Source organism: Podarcis cretensis (genome assembly GCF_951804945.1).
Source record: "Podarcis cretensis genome assembly, chromosome: 2".
Classification (NCBI taxonomy): domain Eukaryota; kingdom Metazoa; phylum Chordata; class Lepidosauria; order Squamata; family Lacertidae; genus Podarcis; species Podarcis cretensis.
The window spans coordinates 107,453,183-107,478,599 of NC_137171.1; the positions used below are offsets into that span (position 1 = coordinate 107,453,183).

Sequence of the window (25,417 nt, forward strand, 5' to 3'; positions counted from 1 at the left end):
GGAACGGATTACATTCGACAGCCGAAGTTCCACTGCAGTGCTTCACACAACATGCATTTCATTTATAAAGATCTCACCGGTCTGGTTCACGCATCACACTAAGCCACAATATAATGAATACAGTGGTACCTCAAGTTACATACGCTTCAGGTTACAGACTCCGCTAACCCAGAAATAGTGCTTCAGGTTAAGAACTTTGCTTCAGGATAAGAACAGAAATCGGGCTCTGCCGGTGCAGCAGCAGCAGGAGGCCCCATTAGCTAAAGTGGTGCTTCAGGTTAAGAACAGTTTCAGGTTAAGAACGGACCTCCGGAACAAATTAAGTACTTAACCTGAGGTACCACTGTATTTCACAACTGGGTTACTTGGCAGAAAGGTGGTATATAAAGGCAGTTAGATAAATAATGAATGCATTAAGCCTGCTTCACTATTGTTTTGTTTGCGTTCTTTTTTGTTATTATGTACTTTGTGGTTTTATTTTGTATTTTTATGCTGTGAACCACCCTGAGATCTTCGGATGCACGGCAGTATAAAATTCAATAAACAAAACAAAACTCACTTTGCTGCTGCTATTTCCCAGTAGGGCTACTAACTTGAATAAAATGGGGGGGGGGGGCAGATAAACCCTACCCTGCATAACTGATCACAATATGTGGCACACACACCATTTGAATGGCAATGCCTATCAACTTGGGGGTGGACTTCTCAAATACTTTATTGGGGGGGAGCAAAGGGACCTTGGCTCCTAAGCTCCCCAGGTGCCTTAGTTCAGCAACGAAGCCAAGACACTTCACCCCCCCCCCAAAAAAATCTGGGAACTGTAGTTTTCTTCTCACGGAGCTACAGTTCCCAGCATTTGTGGGAAGGGATGCTTTAAATGTGCGCGCAGCCCAGGCCTATGTGTTTCAATGCCTGGCTAAAGCTCTGCCTAGCAAAAACATTTTACTGCCTGAACTGGAACAGCAAATGGCCCCCTCCTCCCACGAAAGTCAAGATACCCAAGGTATTTTGGCACGTGAGGGAAAAGTGAGCATTAAAAAAACCAACCCGATGCCTCTCATAATTTGCTACCTTTTGTGATCTTCAAAAGCCGCTGCCTGAGGCAGTTGCCTCACTCTGCTTAACGGCAGAGCCGGCCTTGAAAAAAACAATGAGTCCACAGAAGCTACTAGTTCACCCACCCACCCACCCACCCAATCCAATCCAAAGTCACTTGTGGCTTGGAAGGCGGGGTGGAGTAAGCCACAAATTTTAACACTTCTCTGTCTAGTCACCCACAAGTGATCGTTATCACAGGAAAGTGACAATTTACAAGCTGCTTCCGCTTCGATCCTCACGTATTCGATTCTCAATGTGGTTTTCTCCATGTGTATGAGGGTGATCTCTCTCACACTAGATCTCTATTTATCTATCATCTATCTATCATCTATCTATCTATCTATCTATCTATCTATCTATCTATCTATCTATCTATCTATCATCTATCTATCTATCTATCTATCTATCTATCTATCTATATCTATCTATCTATCTATCTATCCATCTGTATCATCTATCCATCCACACACCACACACACACACACACAATGTTGGGGGGGGAGGAAGAGGAAGAGAGGGAGCTCTGATTGTGTAACACCTCACACCTCAGCAATAATAAATCACTGGCAAATAGTGCCATGCGCTACCACTGAAATGTTACTCAATCAGATATATGCCCCTGCGGATGAGAGTGGGGTGCCGTGAGTTTAAATTGAAATGTACTCAGAACTCCATTCCAGCACCTCTCAGGTGGGTGCCGTTGCCATTGTAAGAAAACATGGAAGTGTTCGTGGCGAGTTCCGGCACCACTTTTTCTAGAAAAATAGCACTGTATACCCCCCTCTTCCTGAAACCTCTGTGAGACTGCTATTTAGTCCTGTAGCAGGCAGGCCCAAACCAAGAGGCCACTGTTAACTACAGGGATACTGGCATACAAGGGGAGGCAAACCATCTCAAAGAGATGTATAACTGGTATGAAATGATGACTTAAAAACATCCCCAATTAGAATTGAAGGCTGTCGTATGTTAAGGGCTCTGTATCACTGGAAAGGGAAACATAAGGAATGAGCCAGTTCCTTCGTGCAAAAGTTTGTGAGAAGGAGGGAGGCATGTATTCATGATCTGAATAATCCCTAGTCTACCATAATGTGAAACGCTAATAATTCGAGTGAGTGAGTGAGTGAGTGCGTTAAGACATTTAAGGAATGTTTTAGTAGGTGGGTTTTTCCCCCATTTTTTTTATTAAGGCATGGGGTTTGTGGGTGGTATTAGACTAAGTTTTACTCGGACCCACTGAAATTAATGAGTGTAACTAAGTAAGGTCCGTCCATTTTAATGGCTCTACTCTGATTGATATGTGTTTAATTTTCCCTTAAAGCCATCTATGTTGGTGGCTATCAGCTCTTCACATCTCCTAGGAAGGAGTTTCGTAGCTTTACCATGTGCCGGGTGAAGAAACACATCCTTTCGTCTCTTCCGAATCTTCCTTTTCTGAAACGTCTTCACTGTTACAATATCCTTTTTGAGGTGAGGCAACCAGAACGGTACACGAGTTGGCAGCATTACGATACTGGCAGTTTTATTTTCAGTTCCTTTCCTAAACAACCCTTAGCACAGCATTCGCTTTTTTCACACCAGCTGCACACATTTATCTTAGCAAGATGGTAATCGCTAAGGCCGCACTACACACATTTAAAGCTCATGACTTCCCCTAAAGAATCCTAGGAACTGTAGTTTGTGAAGGGTGCTGCTAACTGTAGCTCTTTGAGGGGTAAACTACAGTTTCCGCGATTATTTATGGAGGGGAGGGGAAGCAATGCACTTCATAGCTCAGTCGGTAGAGCATGAAGCTCTTAATCACAGCGTTGTGAGTTTGAGCCCCACATTAGGCAAAAAAACCTGCATTGCAGGGGGTCGGACCAGATGCCCCTCGCGGTCCCTTCCAACTGTACAATTCTGTGATTCTGTGAAATATAAGTGGTGGTAGCCAACTAATAGCTCATCCACACTTTGCTTGTCCCACATCCAGAAATCACGGGTCTGAGAGGTTTTCTGCTTGTTCTGTGCTTTCTAGGCAGATTTTTGTTTGCCATGCAGTTTCCCCCAGGAAAACACGCTCTTTACTGCTGAACTGGAACAAACAGCAATCCATAGAAAGCCCCATTGGAGTTTGGACCGATTCAGCAATAAACTGAGGGTTTTCTCAGGGGAAAGCGTCGGGCCAAAAGTAGACCCACTGGCATTAGTTAACACCTATCATAAAGAATTGTTAACAGCTGCAAGGATGTTAATGGCTCAAAAGTGGAAAGGAACGGCTTTACAAGTTCGGGATTTGGCTATAATGGCAAAAGCAACAAAGAGCAAGAATGACAAGTGAATGTAGAAATAAATTATGAGGAAACTGGTTGTTCCTTATACAATCCCCTCCCTGTCCCCAATAAAATAACTACATCCCATGAAAGAAAATTCAAGGAGGTCTGGAGGGTTTCTTAGAGGAGAATTTTATGTTAAGGCGTATTTTCTTGCAGAATATTATGATCCGGAGCCATTTTATTTCTTAGAGCAGATTTGTTGATTTTCCTGAACAAATGTCGGATGATTACATAAATTTGAAAAATAAAAGTAAAGGAAAGAAAGAAACCAGCTTGACTTATATTACGTCCATGGATTTGAACTGTGAGGTAAACTTAGCTGAATACTCCCTGTTGTGTGTACAACGGGGGCGGGGGAGAGAAAAAACCAACCAAAGAGCAGGGCGACTGTCAGATTCTTCTGAGAGTCCTCCGCTGTAGGGTCCCTATCCTGCACTTCCACCACGGACAGCCCTCGCTTCAGTTGCTCTGCGGGGCACTACAACCCTGCCTTGCTGTCACAATCGTTAACGGACTATGAACCACATTTCTGACAATACTAAGCATGCTGCCTCTTTTCCAGTTCCCGGACGGATCACATTTGCAGATACATCGTACCACAGCATTATCTCTTCTCATGCTTCCCCCAAAGCCCCAAAGACATCCATATAAAGAAACAGAGGAAGTTAGAAGGACATTCTCCTGTCACCCACATTAAAACAACAAACAAGAAAGCAGCCTGGGCAACTCTTGGCTTCAGGGAGCGCAAGGAACAGCCAGGCACTCATGTCCCTCTTTCCCATCAACCAATAAAGGATCGGCGCTCAACTTTTGGGGTTGCCCTGTGTCTGCACTGTATGAGGTCTGCAACATCCACTGCCCGCCCCTTGCCCCAAAAACAATATCACTGCACCCGTAAAAGTAAAAACATGCTTACGAAGTTGGTGAGGAGTTGCCGGCGGGCAAGAGGCAGGTAATTCCGGGGTGCAGCATGCAAAAGGCTCAGGAAGAAGGCGATGGGCAGCAGCAGGGCACTCGTTGTGGGCCTCCCCATGGAGTGCCGGGCTGGAGCTCAGCTAGGCCGGAACATGGCTGTTGTTAAACAGTCGAAGAGTCAGATCTCAGCACTCCTAGGCCAGGCAGCCGCAGGCAAGTCTCCACCCCTCAGTCTCTCCGTTCCCTGCTATGCCTTGCCCCAACCTAGCCAGTCTGGCCTGCCTGCATTCCTTGGCGGCTGCTGCTGCTGCTGCAGCTGTTCCAGCAGCTCCTGGGTGTTGTTGTTGGGACAGCCTGTGAAACCCCACAACTCAGAGGGGTTCCGTTTCCCCTTCCGCCCCCATGTCATTGCAGGGTTCTCTGAGAGGCGGCGTACAGCCTAGCTTGGCTTAATCATTTCTAGCCCTGGGTAAGGGGTTAAAGGGCAACCAGGACATGGGGGTAAACAAGGGGGGAGCAGGGAGGGGCAGCTGATCCCCAAGCAGTAAAAATACTGTATTTTTTGCTCTATAAGACTCACTTTTCCCCTCCTAAAAAGTAAGGGGAAATGTGTGTGTGTCTTATGGAGCGAATGCAGGCTGCACAGCTATCCCAGAAACCAGAACAGCAAGAGGGATTGCTGCTTTCATTGTGCAGAGATCCCTCTTGCTGTTCTGGCTTCTGAGATTCAGAATATTTTTTTTCTTGTTTTCCTCCTCCAAAAACTAGGTGTGTCTTATAGAGCGAAAAATACGGTACATAGCAAACCGAGGTTCTGCCCCAGCCCCACAACAAAAGGCCACACACCCCCTAACAAAAATCCTGTCTATGCCAGTGAACCAGGACCTATGAATCCACTGAAAGGACTCTCCCCATGTAAACTCTTACAGCACTAAAGCCCACCCTACGCTCCAGGCTCATGCCCAGGACTAAAGCTTCATTCATTCCTTACAACAACCCTGCAGAGTATGCCACTACCACTCTTTGTTTTACGGAACTGAGGATGAGGGAATGCGGCTGATCGTAAAGTAGAGCTTTCCAAACTTTCCATGCTGGTGACACACTTTTTAGACGTGCAGCATTCAGTTTTACTGACAAACCAGAGGTGTAAACTAACCCCTTTCCAGCCCTGTGAGGAGCATGGGGAGTGTTCGCACGACACATCTGCACACACGACACACTAATGTGTCATGGCACAGAGTTTGGAAAGTTTTGTGGTAAAGTGTCATGTGGGGTCTGAATGTCCCTGTCTGATGCTTAGATCTCTGTGACGTGAGCTATTAAAAAGATAATCTTCCGGGTTAGCGCGATCGGCTAATGGCGGATTCCCTCCGAGCTCCGGAGGGAATCGGCTCTGCTGAAGACGGGTCCTACCACGCTGGCGACGCGGGGACCCTCAGAAACCGCAGGCGCGGAAGCCTGCGGACTTGGTGACTCAGTGGGCACCTTTAAGCGCCCTCCCTGACCCACGAAGAGCCTTTTTAAAGGCTACGGAGAGGGTACGGGGAGCGGCGTGGTGCTGAGAGTAGACCGCTACTTCAGTGGAGTGAAGCCGCATGCCATGGCCGGACAGCGCTGACTTTTTTCCTAAAATTCGGACTGGAAACAAATAACCCGTGAGTAGAATGGAATTTGGACTTTAAAATCTATATCTTTGAATTCGGTACAACCGGGGGATGTGCTAAAAGGGAAGTCCGCACCCCCCTATCTACAAACGATCTAAAGCAAGGATCGGTGGACTAAGGTGGAGAGTACTGTTTTTGGTGTTAGATAAAAAGTATTTCCATGAGTTTGACAGAAGAAGTCTTTGTGCCGGAGAGAAAGTGAGGAGTTTTGGAAGCTTTTGTGTACCCCCCCCCCGAACCCGGGAGCGTCCTGTGTGTGAGCCGGAGGAAAAAGAACAAGGAGTTTGACAGTTGTCAAAGGAGCTGTCAAACGGGCGGCTAAAATTTCAGAACTTTGTTATTTAATAACTTTCTGAACTAAAAGTGTTGCTTTTGAACTGAGGTGGCTGGAAACAACGTAGTCATAAACAACAAAGTAACGGGCTGTTGGAAAAGGACTATCAAGCAACTGTAATCCCCCTAGGGGGAACTAGAGACATTACAATGGCTGCAGAGGGGAAATTACTGGTAGAGATAGAAAGAATGTTTTTTCTCGTGGGAATCCTGCAAGAGCAGAGTACGGCTATGAACAAAGAACTTATGACCTTGAATTCCAAAACAAACGACTCTGCTGAATGCATAAAGGATTTGCCTGATAAGGAATCTGCAGCTGAACCAGAAAAACTTTTTTGGAACCGGTGGAGAGAAAAGAAGGAATGGAAAAAGTGCAGGAAAATATCAATCAGAAGCCCATATTGTCAGGAAATAAAGAAGAAGATCTTTGGATTACAAATCTGCGAAAGATGAGAAAGATGAAGGAGGAAGTCCCGGGAGCACTTGGAATATTGGAATTCAAAAGAGTAAAGAAATATGATTGGGACTTCCTCCTTGAGTATGGGAGATCAACTGACTTTTTGCAGCAACTGCTATTAAGTATCTTGGATGGAAGAAAATATGATGTGACTGAGATAGAATTCCTTCGAGACCTGAGGACCAACAAAAAGGGCTACCAACAAAATCGGCAGAGAGAGACTGACAGAGACTTGAAGGCCTCTGATGTGAGGAATCCGGGCTAGGATAATTGCTTGGGAAGGGATGGAAACTGGGGTAGGGAGGGAGGGGAGAACAGAATTTCAAAATTTTATGATTTTTGTATTTGGCCATTATGACATATAATTAACAAAAATACAAAGGGAGAAATTCGTGGAAGGGTAATTAGGTCGACCTTAGAAAAAAAAAGATTTAATGTTTAAAAGAGAATTGAATAAATTAAATTTGGATAAGTAAAAAGGATTAAGTTTAAAAATAACAATAATATGTTAAAGATGGGAGATAAGAACTTGCTGAACTAATTTTTGGAATTGGGATGTATGAAGAGGGGGTGGGGGGAAGTCAGGGAAAGGGGGTAATGAAAATAAGAGTTTATAAATATATATGTTTTGTTTTTGCTTTTGTTTTATAAAATGTGAAAACCTAATAAAAATTTTATAAAAAAAATAAAATAAAAAGATAAAGAATGTCACCTGGTTGCCTATGCAATGCAAGATCAGGAACAGTTGGGCTGCTTGTGTTGCCTTGCTTCTTTTGCGATTGAGAACAGGTGCAAAGAAATGGTCCTGAAGTTCGTTGTTAGTTCCCAGTTTTCTTATCTGCATGGAGGTTTGAAACACAGATCAATCAGAGAGCCATCAGCATCACACACATATGAAAAGTTTTGACTGGAGGAAGTTACCGTTCTCGAAGGGGACATTGCTTATACAGTGGTACCTCGGGTTAAGTAAACTGTTCTTAGCCTGAAGCACCACTTTAGCTAATGGGGCCTCCCGCTCCCGCTGCACAAAAGTTCTTAACCCGAGGTACTATTTCTGGGTTAGCGGAGTGTGTAACCTGAAGCGTATGTAACCTGAAGCGTATGTAACCCAAGGTACCACTCTATTGAAGGACAAGCGGCCAATGTTTACTTCAGGAATTCAGGGACATAAAAACTTTGCTGTTTTTTATTGTGCTATATTTCATGTTTTTGTGCAAATAAGGAACTGGAAATTTGGAACTAGTAACCAACTTTAGTGCTCTTACAAATAAAGTGAGCTAAAGATGCTTTTGGGGGAGTGCATTTTTCGGTCAACCACCAGAAAATTGGCACTGAGTGACCATATTGTGGGGAGGGGGGTTCTGTTCCTGGCCCCTGCACATGTCTCATAAACCCAGCCCAGCCCATTATGCCCCGCCCCCATTATGCCCTCTTCTTTGTCCAAAATGACCCACACTTTGGTGGTCACACAAAATTGGACACATACAAAATGGTCACCGCCTATACTTCACAAAGCACTTCAATTCATTACCAGTGGTTAGGATGAAGAGTATACTGCTTTTTGTACGTTAGAAGCCTAGGCTGCATGCAAACTCTACCTTTAAAGTATATTCAAAACACATTTCCCCTCAAAGAATTCTGGGCACTGTAGTTTCTTAAGGGTTGCAGGGATTCTAACTCTGTGAAAGGTAAACTACAGTGCCCAGAATTCTTTGAGGGAGAGAATGTGCTTTAAAGGCATAGTGTACAAACAGTATTTAACTGGAGTGAAAAATTGCTAATACAAACTGAAATTGAAGGAGGATGAAGGAGGGGAGGTATGCTGTCAAGATAAGAGAGGTGACAGCAAATAAGGAAGGGAGATGAGGAAAGAGATCAGCTCTTTCTCTCTCTCTCCAGATATTGGAGCAGCTTGCTTTGAATGGGAATTCTTCCTGCAGATATTCCTTCAAAGTCACGTTTCTTGATTCTCCCTGTGAAAGCTTGGAGCTAGCCTGCAAACTACCACTCAGATCTTCTCCAACCTTTGTTCCTCTTGTCAGCCATCATCCTTCTTAGATAACTGCCCCCCCCCCGTGTTCTCCCCTCCCTGACTACTTCCTCCTAAAGCCCATTCTCAAAAGAAAAGCATCAACAGAAACACAAAAAATTGTATGTTGGAGCCACCGCGAAGCTCCCTTTGCAATTCACACACCTCGTTTGTTGAGCTTTCCTGCCAGAGAGACTCCTGTCACATCCAAACCGTACATTCAAAGCACATTATACCCCCCACAAAAATTCCGGGGGGAGCGTGGTTTAAACCTCACAGAGCTACAATTCCCAGCGCCCATTACAAGCTACAGTTCCCGGGATTCTTGGAGGAAAGCTCTAAACTTTATATGTATGGTGTGGGTGGTGTTGCAGAGTTTATCCTTCCCTGGTTGCGAACCTATCAAGGCATACCTCCCTAGTCACCAGGCTTCAAGGTCAGCACTGCTCCCTTTCTTTCTCTCTCTCTCTCTCTCTTTTTAAATAATGCTTTCATTTAATTTTCACGGTATGGAAGATACAGATTGAGAAAGCAATTGTTACAACAGTAAGCAACAAATAACCCGCCCCGATTAAATGACAGACTTTTGTCACGCTCTGCAATGAAGTGTCACTGGATTACTCTAAGGTCACAGCACATTTTCCCACGAGTGGATTCCTGCCACAGGCTGAACCATCAATGTATTCAGCTAACATTCGAAGTTGAGTTTCGCCCAGAAGCGAAACAGTGCAGAGTTTCCAAAAAATGGATGCCTGTGTCCAGTGCCAGATTTTCGTGTAAGCTAAACAAGCTATAGCTTAGGGCCCCACTCTCTTAGGGGCCCCCAAAAAATTAAAAGGAAAAGAAAACTGGATGTACATTTCCAAAATATATAAGATAAAAAACAAAACAAAAATAAAACCTAAATACAGCAACAATGTGTAGGCTCCTAGGATGTAAGTAATGGGCCTACTCCCTAAAATATCACTGGTTTGCTCATTTCTATACATAGGGTGCCTACATTCTGCATGGACTGGTCGCAGGGCAACATGTGCAAATGGCTTTAGATACCTATTAGGTCCATAAATTCACATATAGCATATATTCAACATAAAAAAACAGCGACAATTTGTTGTTGACAAAGGACAGCTGGAGGGCCCTGTTACCTTCAGTAGCTTAGGGCCTCATCAAACCTAAATCTGGCCCTGCCTGTGTCAATGTGCACAAGCAGGCACATGTGTGCAATACTGCTCTCCCACAGCAGCACCACAAGCCTGGCCAGCACTACACAGTGGTACCTCTGGTTACGAACTTAATTCATTCTGGAGGTCCGTTCTTAACCTGAAACTGTTCTTAACCTGAGGTACCACTTTAGCTAATGGGGCCTCCCGCTGCCGCCGTGTGATTTCTGTTCTCATCCTGAAGCAAAGCTCTTAACCTGAGGAACTATTTCTGGGTTTGCGGATTCTGTAACCTGAAGCGTCTGTAATCTGAAGCGTCTGTAACCCGAGGTACCACTGTATACAAAGGAGAGCTCCATGGGGTGACCTCCAACTACAACCCCCAATATTATTGACAACTGGCCATGCTGGCTGGGACTGATGGGAGCCGGGAACCCACAGCATCTGCAGGTTTCCATGCCGACTACCACAAGTGCAACGCTGCAAAGAGAGTGAAGGCGTCTGACTGCATCCAGGATTTTAGGATGTCACAGAGTTGCATCTTCCTGGGGGAGAAGGGTGGCAGTCTTCCAGCAGGTGGAAGTAAGCTCAAACGAAAGGGAGAGCTTTTCAGGGGAGCAAGTTTGAAGGCCTTTCTGCTTAGTCCTAGCCACCTTAGAACATGCAATGTCCTCCCCCCTACACACACCAAAGGCACTTGAACTTACCTACCTCGGCCGACTCCCCGCCAGAGCGAATTCCCCTCCTCGCATCTCTTTCAGACATCTACTGCACAGTCATCCCTTCCTTGCTTCTCTGCCCCGTCCCCACCTACAGGTTTTTTATTTTGTGTGTGGTGTTTTTTAAAAAAAATTCTAAATGAAGAACTGAAGTTGGGAAATGGGGACATGCTACAGGGTGACCTGGTTTAGCTGAGGTTTCCTGTTGGGCTGACTGTACAGGTAATGAGGACGCTCAACAGCAACTCATCGGCCGATGTGGTGAAAGGAAGCACGAGCAGAAACACTGGGTGAGAGAGGGTGGGGAGAGACAGAGAGAGAGAGAGAGAGAGAGAGGAGAGGGAGCTTCTTCCATCGAGGGCATTGTCAAGCAGCCAGCCATTCTGGCCTGGCTCTGCCACACCTGTGCTGCTCTGATCAAACATCAACATGTGGATCTTGGCTACCTCCCAAGGGCACAGATACACACTGATTAGAATGAGCAGCAGGAAGCCCTGTAGGTTACGTAGATCAGGCCAGGAAACCTGGTTTTTTTCACCTAGCTTGGGCAAGGTCCCATCGGCCCAAAACACTAGTGTTTACATTTCAGAAACAAGAGAGTTCAGAACAGCCTGAACTTTCTCCATTATCTAGGATGCCTGTCTGTCCCACATGACAACACTTTGCATGCATAGTATTCAAAACGCCTACAATGATCTCAAGAGATTCACAGCAGACCTGGGTGGCAGGGCAGCCTTATTTATGTGTGTTGCATTAATAACCTGCCTCTTTTCCATGATGGAACTCAAGGCGGCTTTGGGATCCTAGAATTGTAGAGTTGAAAGGGACCCTGAGGATCATCTAGTCCAACCCCCTGCGATGCAGGAAGATGCAGCTGTCCCAGACGGGGATCGAACCAGAAACCTTGGTGTTATCAGCACCGTGCTCTCACCAACTGAGCTGTTTAGGCTTACAGGAGGTTCCCAGGCAGTTTCCTACCCAGACCTGCTTTGCTCCAGCAAAGTGGTTCCTTCACGAAAGGGTGTTTGGGGTAAAATAACAAAACTGGGTGAAATGATACTTATATGACCATGGGGGGGGGGCGTGTCAGCCTGCTCTGGCCAAAACGGCAAATGGGCTAGCGGTAAGGGATGGAGGGATCTGTCAATTACAGTTCTCGCAGTTTCTCATTTTTCCAAACTTAAATTCAGTTCTGCATATTTCCACGGCAATTTGTGGGTTCTTTTGTAATCCTCAGGAACGTTCATCAGCATCTTGGCAAATATTTCTCCTAATAAACACATTTTTGTACGCAGTTTTGAATAACGTTCACTTTTCTGCAAAGCAATTTCCCCAAATACAGTGGTACCTTGGGATGCGAACAGGATCCGTTCCGGAGCCCCGTTTGCATCCTGAATGGAACGTAAGATGCAACGGCATGTCTGCACATGTGCAGGTCGTGTTTTGCCACTTCTGCGCATGCGCGTGACGTTATTTTGAGCGTCTGCGCATGCGCGAGCGGCGAAACCCGGAAGTAACGCGCTCTGTTACTTCCGGGTTGCTGCAGAGCGCAACCCGAAAGCGCTCAACCTGAAGCACATTCAACCTGAGATATGACTGTACAATGCGTTTTTATAGCAAGAAATACATTGCACACTAGTAGCTTAGAAGAAGAATTGCATTTCTCCCTTATAATGTATATGCATTTTTGTAAACAGTGGTTGAGAAATTCATTGCAAAATTCAGAGAAGTGTGAATTTCAAAGGACGGCTTTGTTTCAGTTTGCATATTGTTTAAGAAAGCACAAGTCCGGCAGATACACCTTTAAATATGAAGTGAGTAAGATTTCTCCACCGTCCCAAGCTAGCAGCACCTTAAAGGCTAGCCAATTTATTACGGCACAAGATTTCATAGATCAAAGTCAACTATATCAGACGCATGATCTTAAAACGGCAGATTCGTTCGCCTGACCCAGATCAGCAAGATCCTATGCCATACTATGTTGGCTAGACTTTAAAGCGCCACTAACCCATTTGTTTCTGACACGACCCTGCTAAGCGAGTTGTTGTCACCGTGAATGCTTGCACAGAACGCTTTATTTAAATGAAGGCTCACCTACCCTGGTTCAAAGGAGGCAGGGTAGGGGATTATATCAGATTACATGGCTCTTGCAAACTGGAATGGGATAAGGTAAACCTGGGTTCAGTTTATGACCCAAAAGTTGTCAATTACAGTTTCGAAGGCAGAGGGCCTTCTCGGTAGTGGTGCCTGCCCTAAGGAACGCCCTCCCACCAGATGTCGAGGAAATAAACAACTATCTGACTTTTAGAAGACATCTGAAGGCAGCCCTGTTTAGGGAAGTTTTTAATGTTTGATGTTTTATTGTATTTTTAATATTCTGTTGGGATAAGGGGGAAAGTGTGTGCGTCTTATGGAGCGAATGCAGGCTGCGCAGCTATCCCTGAAGCCAGAACTGCTGCACAGCAATCCCTCTTGCTGTTCTGGCTTCAGGTATAGCTGTGCAAAGCCTCTTCAACAACATTTGATTCAGAATATTTTTTTTCTTGTTTTCCTCCTCTAAAAACTAGGTGTGTCTTATGGTTGGGTGCATCTTATAGAACGGAAAATACAGTAACTGCACCACTGAGTTCCACAGCACTTATTTCCAAGTTAAACACAGATGATAGCTCAGTTGGTTAGAGCATAATGCTGATACAGTGGTACCTTGGGTTAAGAACTTAATTCGTTCTGGAGGTCTGTTCTTAACCTGAAACTGTTCTTAACCTGAAGCACCACTTTAGCTCATAGGGCCTCCCGCTGCCGCTGCACAATTTCTGTTCTCATCCTGAAGCAAAGTTCTTAACCCAAGGTACTATTTCTGGGTTAGCAGAATCTGTAACCTGAAGCGTCTGTAACCTGAGGTACCACTGTAATGCCAAGGTTGCAGGTTCGATCCCCGTATGGGGCACCTGCATATTCCTGCATTGCATGGAGCATGACTACATTCTCCTCAGGGTCCCTTCCAACTCTACAATTCTATAATTTTAAGTTAGTGTGCATACTGCAGCCCTTGAAATGTTCAAGGACTGACTTAATCTTCAGTCTGCTGCAGCAAAACCAACACAGAGGCTTGCGATACCTTGCAGAGGGCTCGTGTCCATGAAAAAACGCGCAACTAAAACGTGTGATTAAAAAGAAAATGGTGGAACAAGACTTCTTGGGTGGCGGTTGTTACTACATCTAGTTTGATTTTGCTTTTGCTCCAAATACCAGTGCCCAAAAAAGGAGCCCCTCCCTTTTGAGGAATGAAAACTCATAGCAGTCTTAGCATTTCAGTTGTTATTCTTATTCTTGATATCTCTGTTACGAACGGCCCACCCTTCACCCTAAGGTCCTGAGGCAGTTGCAGCAATTAAAACACAGTGTTAAAAACATTTCAAAACAACTTACCATCACAAGAAATAAGGCAGGTGCTAAAGACGTACAACTCGGGTGCCAAAAGCCAGGGTAAAGAGGGGCGTCTTCAGCATTTGCTGAAAGCTGGATATAACAAAAATGCCAAGACACACCTCTGTGGGGAGGGAGTTTCACAATTTAGGGGCTGCCACAGAGAATGGCCTCTGCCAATCTTCACACCTGAGGGGTCTGGGGGGAAGGAGGCAGCCTGTCAGGTGTTTGTCCCATCAGAAAAGATAACATTGCAGCTATTTCTGTGCATCTCATTCTGTGGTGCCAATACGACTCATATTTACTATATACAGCCAGGACCTTTCACCACCGCCCACCTATGAGTCACGCGAAAACATCCTTCATGCTACGAGCCAGGTAGCCCGGAGCTAGCCAACACTCCTGTCAAAACAGATACCCTTGGATTCACTTTCTAGGTTGGTATCAAATCAACATTTTTTTCTCTTCTCGCTGTATGTTGGGGGGCGTTTTCCATCAATGTGGTTCAGGCTGCTGCGACAAGACTGATCGGCAAAGAGACCTAATTCTTTAATACAGTGGTACTCTGGTTTATGAACTTAATCCGTTCCAGAGTCTGTTCTTAAACCAAAGTGTTCGTAAACCAAGGCGTGCTTTCCCATAGAAAGTAATGCAAAACGGATTGATCCGTTCCAGACTTTTCAAAACAACCCCTAAATCAGCAATTTAACATGAATTTTACTATCTAACAAGACCATTGATCCATAAAATGAAAGCAATAATCAATGTACTATACTATAAAAAAATAAAACAATATTGCAGATTATTAAAATTTTTTAAAAAAAACTTACCTGCACTGATGATAGTCATTGTTTGGATGGGGGGCTTTTATCCATTTCTACAGTCACACAATCAATAGCTGAACTGGGATCCACACAGACCCCCCCCCCACTGCTGTGGGAAATGCTCCCTAGAGCGTGTGACTCCTGCAGCAGCATGGGAGTTGTGTGCCCGCAAACCAGCTGGCTGGTGCGCAGCTTCCCTCCCAAGCCTCTGTGGAAAATGCTCTCCTCCCACAGTAGCATGGGGGAGAGTTGCACGCCTACACACCAGATGGCTGGCGCGTGCAACTTCCCTCCCTCGCGGCTGCGGGAAATGCCATGACGACCCCCTTCTCCGCTTCCGGACAATGGAAGTGTGGCACTCAAAACGGAAGTGCACCGCCAAATGGAGCACGTTCGTATACAAAAAAAAAATATGCAACCCGGAACACTCATTTCCAGGTTTGAAGTGCTCGTAATCCAAAAAGTTCATTAAGTAGGCTGTTTGTAACCCGAGGTACCACTGTACTAGAAATTGGATCTGAGCCACAGGTTGGGCAAAAGATTCCTGCAGGAGGTTGAACTGCATGACCCCTGTGGTCCTTTCCAACATGATCAATGGGAAGATGTAGAATGGGAAGATGTAGGCTTGCCAAACGTTAGGAAAATTCCTGACATGTCCTGGTTTTCGGGTGTAAAAATGGTGTCCAGGAGGAATTTTGCCGAAATGGCCAAGTGTCAGGGAAAGCCCAGATGTAAGGCAATGTGATAGAAAAAGCAGTGGAAACAGCTCAAAACCTTTAAAATCACTATTTTTGGGCTAGGTTTCCCCCCAAAAGCTCAAGAATCTGGGTTTGTTTCCCCCCCCCAATTTTTTTGGTTGTTTCCTTAAAAAAAACTCAACAACTTTGCGGGTTTCAGGAATTTTACTTTTTGAAATATGGGAACCCTAGGGAAGATGTGCAAATAACTCACATGAATACCAGGAGGGTTGCAGGATATATGCTCATTACTTTAAAGTCTGTGGCCTTATTTGCCTCTCCAAAACTGCTGCTTGTTGTCCTTTTCACACATAGACACCTTGTCTCCTTGCCCTGTTTAAAGGGGTGGAGATAAGGAGGGGAAAGCTGTTTGTCGGTGGAATGGAATGGTTGGTCAAACTGTCCTTCTTGCACCACAGCACAGAGTTTTCCCTCTCTTTTTGGAGCTGGGGAGGGGAACCACTGCAGCTCCTTGCCAAGGGTGCAAAGGGCCCTAAGTTCGCCTCTGATAATATAGAACTAACTCTTCATGTTGTGGTTTTGAACCCTTGGTCTCTGTTCCTGGAGCCATTTTCTCATGTCGCCCCTAAATCTCATTAGTGTAATTATAAATGAATTCATTGTTTCAATACCCAGAAGTGGTGCTGTTTTTCCAGAAAAGGAAGTGCTGGAACTCACTATGAACACCTCCTTTGTTCTCTTAGAATGGCAAAGGCGCCCACCTGAGATGTGCCAGAACTGAGTTTCTGCAAGTTCCAGCTGGGAAAAAAAAAGCCCTGCCCTGAAGTCCATAAAGGTAAAGGTAAAGGCCCCTGACAGTTAAGTCCAGTTGCAGAAGACTCTGGGATTGTGGCACTCATCTCGCTGTACAGGCCGAGGGAGCCGGCGTTTGTCCACAGACAGTTTTTCCAGGTCAAGTGGCCGCTTCTAGCGAAACCAGAGCAGCGCACAGAAACGTCATTTACCTTCCTGCTGGAGCAGTACCTATTTATCTACTTGCACTTTTTTGCGTGCTTTCAAACTGCTAGACTGGGAGGAGCTGGGACCATAGCTGTCAACTTACAGATTTGAAAATAAGGGACCAGCAGCCTCGAAAATAAGGGATCAGCAGCCAAAATAAGGGATTTTCCAAGCACAGGTATGTTCAACTTCTGAGCCCCTCCGAGCCAAAGGCAGAAAGCCCAGCCAGCAGCCAAACGAAGCCTCAAGCGGTGGTTCCCACAGCACAGCAACCCGGCAAAGAGGATGCAGCAAGGGAAACCACCATCACCTCCCCGCTGGGAAGCGCTGAGCAAAGGTGAGTCCCCAGGCAATGAGGCCAATTTGATCGGCACAAGGCATGCAAGCTCCACCCCCCAGTCGTACTTAGACTCCTTATTGGGTGAACAACTCAGCCAAGCAACACAGTTGGAGCCTCCCTCCTCCCTGGCCGGCATGGAGGGAGGAAGAGGAGCTGCTTCCTTTGAAACCCAGGAAATTTAAGGGACATCATCAATAAGGGACAGCAGCGGGACACAGCGCTGGGATAAGGGACTTTCCTGCCAAATAAGGGACGGTTGACAGCTATGCCAGGCTGGGACCGAGCAAAAGGAGTTCACCCCTTCGCGGGGATTCGAACCACCGAACTTCTGATCGGCAAACCCAAGACGCTCAGTGATTTAGACCACAGCGCCACTCGAGTCCCTCCTTAAGTCCATATGCGTATGCAAAACCTGGTCCTGTGTACGCTTACTCAGAAGTAAGGGCCACTGTTTTCAGTGGGGCACACTTTCAGATAAGTATGCATAGGACTGCAGTCTAACTTAATGGCAAGATACATTGACTGATATTTGCGATTTGTATTTTTTTTTTTTTTTTACCCTTACCAGATTTGATGTACTGCCATCTGCCTTACTAAAGGGCAGATACGAGGGCAAACCCTATGCTGAACGAGTTTGCCCATGTGGTCTGAAAGAGGTGGAAACGGCTTTACATGTGTTGCTACACTGCGACCTTTACGGGGATATTAGGTCACTGTTTATCTCCCCCATCGTTCAGAAATTTCCAGGTCGATCTGAACTTCAGCGGCTGAAAATCCTACTAGGAGATAAAAACCCAGAAGTAACACTGAAAGTGGCCAAATTTTCTGCGGCTGCGATCAAGCGGAGGGCATTAGCTGTAAAAAAGTAAAAGACTTGACCCCTGGACAAGCCCCCTTATCTTTTAAGCCTATACATATATTGCAGTGCATAAATGTGCATATATGTGTGTGTGTGTGTGTGTGTGCATATGTGTTGCTTTTTATGTATAATTTTACAATTTTTTTTTTTTTTTTTTTTTTTTTTTTTTTTTTAAATTGACACCATTACTCCCTTTGTAAACTATTGTTGTTCCATGTTTTTCTGGTCTATGACCGTAATAAACTCATTTCCATTTTTCCATTTTTTCCATTGACTGATAAGAATAAAGGCACACATTTCACATGGTTTGGTCTGCATGATTCTTTTTAAAACTTTAAATAGCAGCTGGTGGTGGTGGGGCAATCAGGATGAAGATCACAGTATAGGACGGAGTTTTTTTTTAACCCTTCAAACCCCTTGTCATTATCCTGATAAACATTTCCCCTCCTTCCCAGTTTATTTACAATGAGTGGGGAGCTGGCATTAAACATCGGAATAAGGAGAAGGGTTGATTTGCAGGCCAGGAACGCATGGAGCCACAATTATATTTAGCACAGTAATAGTGAGAACCCGCCAGGTCTTATTGGGGCAGATAACAGCCATTTATATAATAATTTTCAAGTTTCATAATGAAAGGAAGCTGAAAAATCATCACACTAAAGAGCAGCTCCTGAATCTCCATAGTGATTGTAGGCAGTATGTAATTAAGTATAATCATGTGTTCTTCTGGAGAGTATCTTTCCCCTATTAACCTGAGCAGCGCTTTGTTTCTAAAATGAAAACGTCCTGGGTCTGCCTGGACATGGAAGCCATGATGAAGCCATGATGTAGGCATGTACTATTATTGCTCTGTGCCTGCCTTTACTTGCAGCCATCTTAGCCTATAGTCAGATGTACAGTGGTGCCTCGCAAGACGAAATTAATCCGTTCTGCGATTCTCTTCGTCTAGCGGTTTTTTCGTCTTGCGAAGCAAGCCCATTGACGGCTTAGCGGATTAGCGCTATTAGCAGTCTAGCGGCTTTTAGCGATCAGCTGAGAGGCGGCTTATCAGCGGAACAGCTGATAAGCGGCTTAGCGGCTTAGGAAAGGGGGGGGAGCGAAAAAAACCCACGGGAACTCGCAAGATTTTTTCGTCTTGCAAAGCAACCCCATAGAGAAATTCGTTTAGCGAAGCGCCTCCAAAACGGAAAACCCTTTTGTCTAGCAGGTTTTCCGTCTTGCGAGGCGTTCCTCTTGCGGGGCACCACTGTATATAAAACAATCAGACTGTACTTACTAATAAGCCCACCTGGAGAACTTGTCTGTGTTCCCAGAATTTAAGCAGAATTTGAGTTAGCCTGACCAGAATTTTATTCTGTTGGTCACTTGCGTGAGAAATTGAGGATACGAAAACAGAATATTTATATTTTAGGAACCTGCCCCCGCTAATTTGTTTTAAACTCATTTTTAAATTGTATTTTTAAATTGCTGTAACCAGACCAGGGACCTAGCAGTGAAGGACAGGTTGGAAAGAAAGAAAGAAAGAAAGAAAGAAAGAAAGAAAGAAAGAAAGAAAGTTTTTTGTTCAGTGGTTTAAGGTAAAGGTAAAGGTACCCCTGCCCGTACGGGCCAGTCTTGACAGACTCTGGGGTTGTGCGCCCATCTCACTTAAGAGGCCAGGGGCCAGCGCTGTCCGGAGACACTTCCGGGTCACGTGGCCAGCGTGACATCGCTGCTGTGGCGAGCCAGAGCCGCACACGGAAACGCCGTTTACCTTCCCGCTGGTAAGCGGTCCCTATTTATCTACTTGCACCCGGAGGTGCTTTCGAACTGCTAGGTTGGCAGGCGCTGGGACCGAGCAGCGGGAGCGCACCCCGCCGCAGGGATTCGAACCGCCGACCTTTCGATCGGCAAGCCCTAGGCGCTGAGGCTTTAACCCACAGCGCCACCTGCGTCCCATGTTCAGTGGTTTACTCTGTAGTAAAAAGATTGCAGCATTTGACCACAGCAAAACAAACAGACTATGCATACACACCATACATTTAAAGCACAATACTCCCTCTAAAGAAACATTAGAACTGTAGTTTAATTCTGGCAGAGCTACAGTTCTCAGCACCCTTAACAAACTACAGTTTCCCAAGATTTAGGAATACGTGTCTGCTTTAAATATACTAGCGCATTTGCAGTCAAAGAGGCCGTTCTGTAGAGGAGGTTAATTATTGACAAAAAAGGACAAACATGGTCAAACCAATTAAAGCTTCACTTTCTTATTCATCATTAAAAAAACAAACACAGAGTTAATTAAAGAGGAGTGAAGGGAAAGTAATGGAAATTAAGCAGAGAAAAGCAAACTGAAATATAATTGGCCGACTAATAGGAATTTAATTGTGTGATGCCTGAATTAAAGCTCTTGAGTTTCCCCAGTGATCCTGAAAACCTCTAGAAGTCTAGAGAAGAACAGAATCTATGTGGCTACATGATGATTTCAACACGGAAATCAATAAACTATGTATTCCTACCATGCTTGGATTCATGCATGCAACCAATTATTATTTTTCTACTGATTAAATGCACAATATAACACTTTGGCATGTTCAAAGTGCTTTGCGTGGATTATCTTAATCATATTTACCAAAACCATTAGTAGTAGTAGTAGTAGTAATAGTATTACAAGTAAGGTAAAGGTAAAGGGACCCCTGACCATTAGGTCCAGTCATGACCGACTCTGGGGTTGCACGCTCATCTCGCTCTATAGACCGAGGGAGCTGGCGTACAGCTTCCGGGTCATGTGGCCAGCATGACTAAGCCGCTTCTGGCGAACCAGAGCAGTGCATGGAAACGCCGTTTACCTTCCCGCCAGAACGGTACCTATTTATCTACTTGCACTTTGACGTGCTTTCAAACTGCTAGGTTGGCAGGAGCTGGGACCGAGGAACGGGAGCTCACCCCGTCACAGGGATTCGAACCGCTGACCTTCTGATCAGCAAGCCCTAGGCTCTGTGGTTTAACCCACAGTGCCACCCGCGTACCTTAAGTATTACAAGTACTGTACTACTAATATTGTTGCTGTTAACCCCATAATAGGGGCTGAAATTAAAGGATGGTGGCCCATGCTTTCTTCTAGAAAAATAGGTTCCAGAACTCACCATGAAGTTGTTATGATAAGTGCCACTTTTTAACAACAAATAGACGTGCCATGTTATAATAAAAATACTGCTCCCTTTCCCTTATCGGGGATCTAAGAGCCCATATAGCGTCCTTAAGTAGGTCCTCTATTGGTAGGAGAAAATAACAGAGGCCAACCAGAGAATATTGAGAAGCAAGGCAGCTAGTAAGCCTGATCTTTATTAACTGTTGCAACAGGGTGCTCACAACTACACACAGGCAGGAGGGACCCAGAACAATGGTGCGCAAGCCCTTATATAGACTTTTGAAGCTGCCCACCCTCTAGCCAAAGACCACCCCCCAAAACATCATACATACATCACAGAAGGGGGCGGGCAACAGCAGAAATCCTGTCTGGCAAGATACTGATAATGGTCACTTGATTGCTTTACCTACACAGCCTGGCCATTCCTTCTGAGATGCTAAATACTTAGTTCCTGAATCCAGGTCACAGGCGCACCCTGTTCATACACAATACGCCCTTAAGATAGGATTTGTGAGCAAAGAGGCAATGGTGAGGTTTTCCCATTTCCTTCCTCACTGCAGAGAATTTTTGAGGTGGCCGGAAGAGTCAAAATGGCTTCAGGATTGTTCTCCTGTACTATTTCAGACATGTGGTGCCATTATTGCGTACCCTTGAGTACCACACCGTTGGTGGCAAAGGCATATCTGAACCATTAATTTCTTGGTTCGAAATAGTTCAGCTTCTGTTGGCCACTGGTGTTATGTACTGAAGTTCTCACCCTGGGCCAGCAGGGGGATACTGTAGATAGTTTTCACTCAGGTCCACATATGCAAATAAGGGATTGAAAGTGACGTTCAGTGATTGGATAATTACAGAAAGTGATTGTAGTGGAGCTCTATATAGGCAGGCTGGCTGAACCCTTCAGTTAAGTTCTGTTCTGGCCTGTGAATAAACAAGAGCTGTTTGAAGAATCGCTGTGTCGTCTGATATGTTCACCCACAACTTAACAACTAAAATTTATGAAATGGTAGCCTGATGATCCTTTTCCCTCCTAGAAAAGCTCTTCTGAATGCAGCAACAAGAGGCAGAGTGCTTAACCCTTTCCCCACCAATTTGCTTCCTCCCAATCCTCTTCTGAAAAGGCCACATCCCCACCATACATCTGCAGCACATTTTAAGCATATTCCTTCCCTCAAAGAATCCTGGGAACTGTAGTTTTACCCTCTGCAGTGCTTCCATTCCCAGCACTCTTAACAAACTACAGCTCCTAGGATTCTTTGTGCTTCAGATGTGCTTTTAAATAGATGGGAATGTGCTCTCTTCCCCGCAGGGTTTCAAATGCTTGTTTGCAGTGCCAAACACATCACTGAAATCAGCAAAGGAAAAGCCACTCCCCAAAAATTGCAGTGGGGAAAGGCTTAAGCATTCCAACCTTCCTCTCTTCTTCTCACTCAGACAGTCCTCAGCAGCTTTTCCAGCAGAAGATAGGCCATGTGGTTAAAATTGCATTTATGTATAACATGTTGGCAGTGCTATTTTTCTAGAAAAAGAGGTGCCACTGCCAGAACTCACCATAAACACCTCTCTTGTTATCTTACACAGTTGTACCTTGGAAGTCGAACGGAATCTGTTCCGGAAGTCTGTTCGACTTCCAAAACATTCAGAAACCAAAGTGTGGCTTCTGATTGGCTGCAGGAAGCTCCTGCCGCCAGTCAGAAGCCATGGAAGCCCCGTCGGATGTTCGGCTTCCGAAAATCATTCGAAAACCGGAACACTCACTTCCAGGTTTCAATTGTTCGGGAGCCAATTTGTTTGGGAGCCAAGGCATTTGAGCTCCAAGGTGTTCAAGATTCAATTTATAACTGTACAGTGGTACCTCTGGTTACAAACTTAATCCGTTTCGGAGGTCCGTTTGTAACCCAAAACCACTCGCTAATGGCGCCTCCTGCTGCAGCCGCACTGCTAGCGCGCAACTTCTACTCGCATCCCGGGGCAAAGGTCGCAACAAGGGGCATCTACTTCCAGGTTAGCGGAGCTCATAACCCGCAGCGTTCGGAAGGAGGACGGTACATAACACGAGGTTCCACTGTAATGGCAACAGTGCCTACCTGAGAGGTACCAGAACCAAGTTCCAGTGAGTTCCTGCTTTTTAAAAAATCCCTACATATTGAGTGGCTGTATTAGCACTACCTAATCCGATCAGAAGGTCGGCGGTTCGAATCCCCGCGATGGGGTGAGCTCCTGTTGCTCGGTCCCAGCTCCTGCCAACCAAGAAGTTCAAAAGCACTTCAAAGTGCAATTAGATAAATTGGTACCACTCCGGTGGGAAGGTAAACGGCGTTTCCGTGCGCTGCTCTGGTTCACCAGTAGCAGCTTAGTCATGCTGGCCACATGACCCGGAAGCTGTATGCTGGCTCCCTTGGCCAGTAAAGCGAGATGAGCCCCAGAGTTATCCGCAACCGGACCTAACGGTCAGGGGTTCCTTCACCTTTAATTTGCAATCTGTAAAGTAAATAAATTTTGACCAAAATGCGGGAGGCAATGGAAGACAGGAGTGCCTGGCGTGCTCTGGTCCATGGGGTCACGAAGAGTCGGACACGACTAAACGACTAAACAAAAGTAAATAAATAAATCTGGTAAGGGCTCCCTCTTGTGCACACCATAGCAATGTATGTAGCAGCTGCCACATAAAAGCAGTGCAGCCGCTACACTTTGCTGGGAGTTCCAGCAATGTCCCAGCAAAAATGTTTCCAGGCACTCCTTGCATATTTGAAAATATATGTCATCATTTTTATTCTAACACCCTCCCCGCTCAAAGTTTAAGTACTACATAGAAAACTGCTTCTGTACCAGGTTGGACTATTTTATCCATCTTGCTCAATATTGTCTGCTTTGGCTGTCAGAAGCTCTCCTGATATCCCTGATCCTTTTAGCTTGAGATCTCAGCTTGGGACTTTCTGCATCCAAAGCATCTGCTCTACAGCTGATCTACAGCCTAGGACTTGCCACTCAGAAGGTCGGCGGTTCAAATCCCCGCGACAGGGTGAGCTCCCGTTGCTCGGTCCCTGCTCCTGCCCACCTAGCAGCTCAAAAGCACGTCAAAGTGCAACTAGGTATATATGTACCGCTCCGGTGGGAAGGTAAATGGCGTTTCCGTGCGCTGCTCTGGTTCGCCAGAAGAGGCTTCGTCATGCTGGCCACATGACCCAGAAGCGGTACGCCGGCTCCCTCGGCCAGTAAAGCGAGATGAGCGCCGCAACCCCAAAGCTGGCTACGACTGGACCTAATGTTCAGGGGTCCCTTTACCCAGCAAACTACACAACTTAAAAATATTTCGAGACAGGCCCATGCAGGGCAGGGGGCAGCAGGGTACACACAGACGACTACATTGGCTGGGGGTCTCCACCAGGCTGCCATGCCAAGGATGCCCCATTCCTCCCAGCCAACCAGGGTCTTATTGGGCAAATCGGCCATGCTGTCTGTATGCACTGTATGGCTTTGATAGTAAGATCTGGATCTGCATTATTACGTACTAGTGTGTAGTGTCAGATCAGATTAGGCAGCGGCACGGCCGTGGCACATCTTACGGACAAAACTTCTGCCTTGGGCCTCAGACAAGCTCTGCATGGCCCTGATTTGAGGCACATGCCAAAGGGAAAGGAAATCCTCACTTTTTTAATACCACATGGCAACTGTTTCTGGAATACATGAGACAGTAAGCGCGATCCACCGAATTCCCATGGCAACATGTGCAAAGATTTATTGGACTGAAATACAGGGGTGTGAGTTAATCTTTGAAAGCTGTCTGGTTGGTAGGTTTCAAGTTGAGTTATTGTGTGTACAGTGGTACCTCGGGTTACATACGCTTCAGGTTACATACGCTTCAGGTTACAGAATCCACTAACCCATAAATAGTGCTTCAGGTTAAGAACTTTGCTTCAGGATGAGAACAGAAATTGTGTTCCGGCGGCGCAGCAGCAGCAGGAGGCCTCATTAGCTAAAGTGGTGCTTCAGGTTAAGAACAGTTTCAGGTTAAGAATGGACCTCAGGAACGAATTAAGTACTTAACCCGAGGTACCACTGTATGTCCTTTTTAATTAATAAAGTTATTTAAAATAATAATAATTTGAGGCAGCTTCACCCACCTCCAGCACAACCTGATGAAATGTATATATGTCAGTTTTAATTTCTATTCAAATTGATGTGGAAATATGCCTCTATGAGAGAGAGAGAAGACAGAGGAGGAGGAAAACCAACGTGTTAACCATCTTGGCTGCAAGTTTCATATTGGTTGCTCAACTTGTATTTGGCTGAGAGTCCATGCGCACCCTCTGACCTAAAGATTCAAACCATTTTACGCTTTCCTTTTTTTAATGAGGCGTCTCCTCCCGGATGTGAAATAATCAAGCAGTTCCTGGGAACTGGGAAGCATTGCCCTAACTAGATGTTCATACCTTTCCTTGCCTCTCTGCATA

At 45.5% G+C, this 25,417-nt stretch overlaps 1 protein-coding gene and 1 long non-coding RNA gene across 6 annotated transcripts in view; one reads left to right on the forward strand and one right to left on the reverse strand.

The window, feature by feature from the left end:
• Positions 1 to 25,417, forward strand: part of LOC307209243 — an 88,347-nt gene that overhangs the window by 37,809 nt on the left and 25,121 nt on the right. The gene's annotated exons all lie outside the window — the stretch shown is intronic.
• The window catches only part of IL17RE (interleukin 17 receptor E), a 52,740-nt gene that overhangs the window by 26,565 nt on the left and 758 nt on the right, over positions 1 to 25,417 (reverse strand). The window contains exons 1-3 of one of the 5 annotated variants that reach the window (XR_013834802.1): positions 14,117 to 14,389; positions 7,492 to 7,617; positions 4,327 to 4,481 (exon numbers count right to left, since the gene is read on the reverse strand). Coding sequence is in view for 4 of the 5 variants with exons in the window: in XM_079961809.1 (XP_079817935.1) it covers positions 4,327 to 4,443 (117 nt within the window). In the remaining variant the exon portion in view is untranslated. Of the gene's footprint in view, positions 1 to 4,326; positions 4,482 to 7,491; positions 7,618 to 10,675; positions 10,955 to 14,116; positions 14,390 to 25,417 lie in introns of those variants that run through there. The other 4 variants (XM_079961809.1, XM_079961812.1, XM_079961811.1 and 1 more) reach the window with 4 other exon arrangements.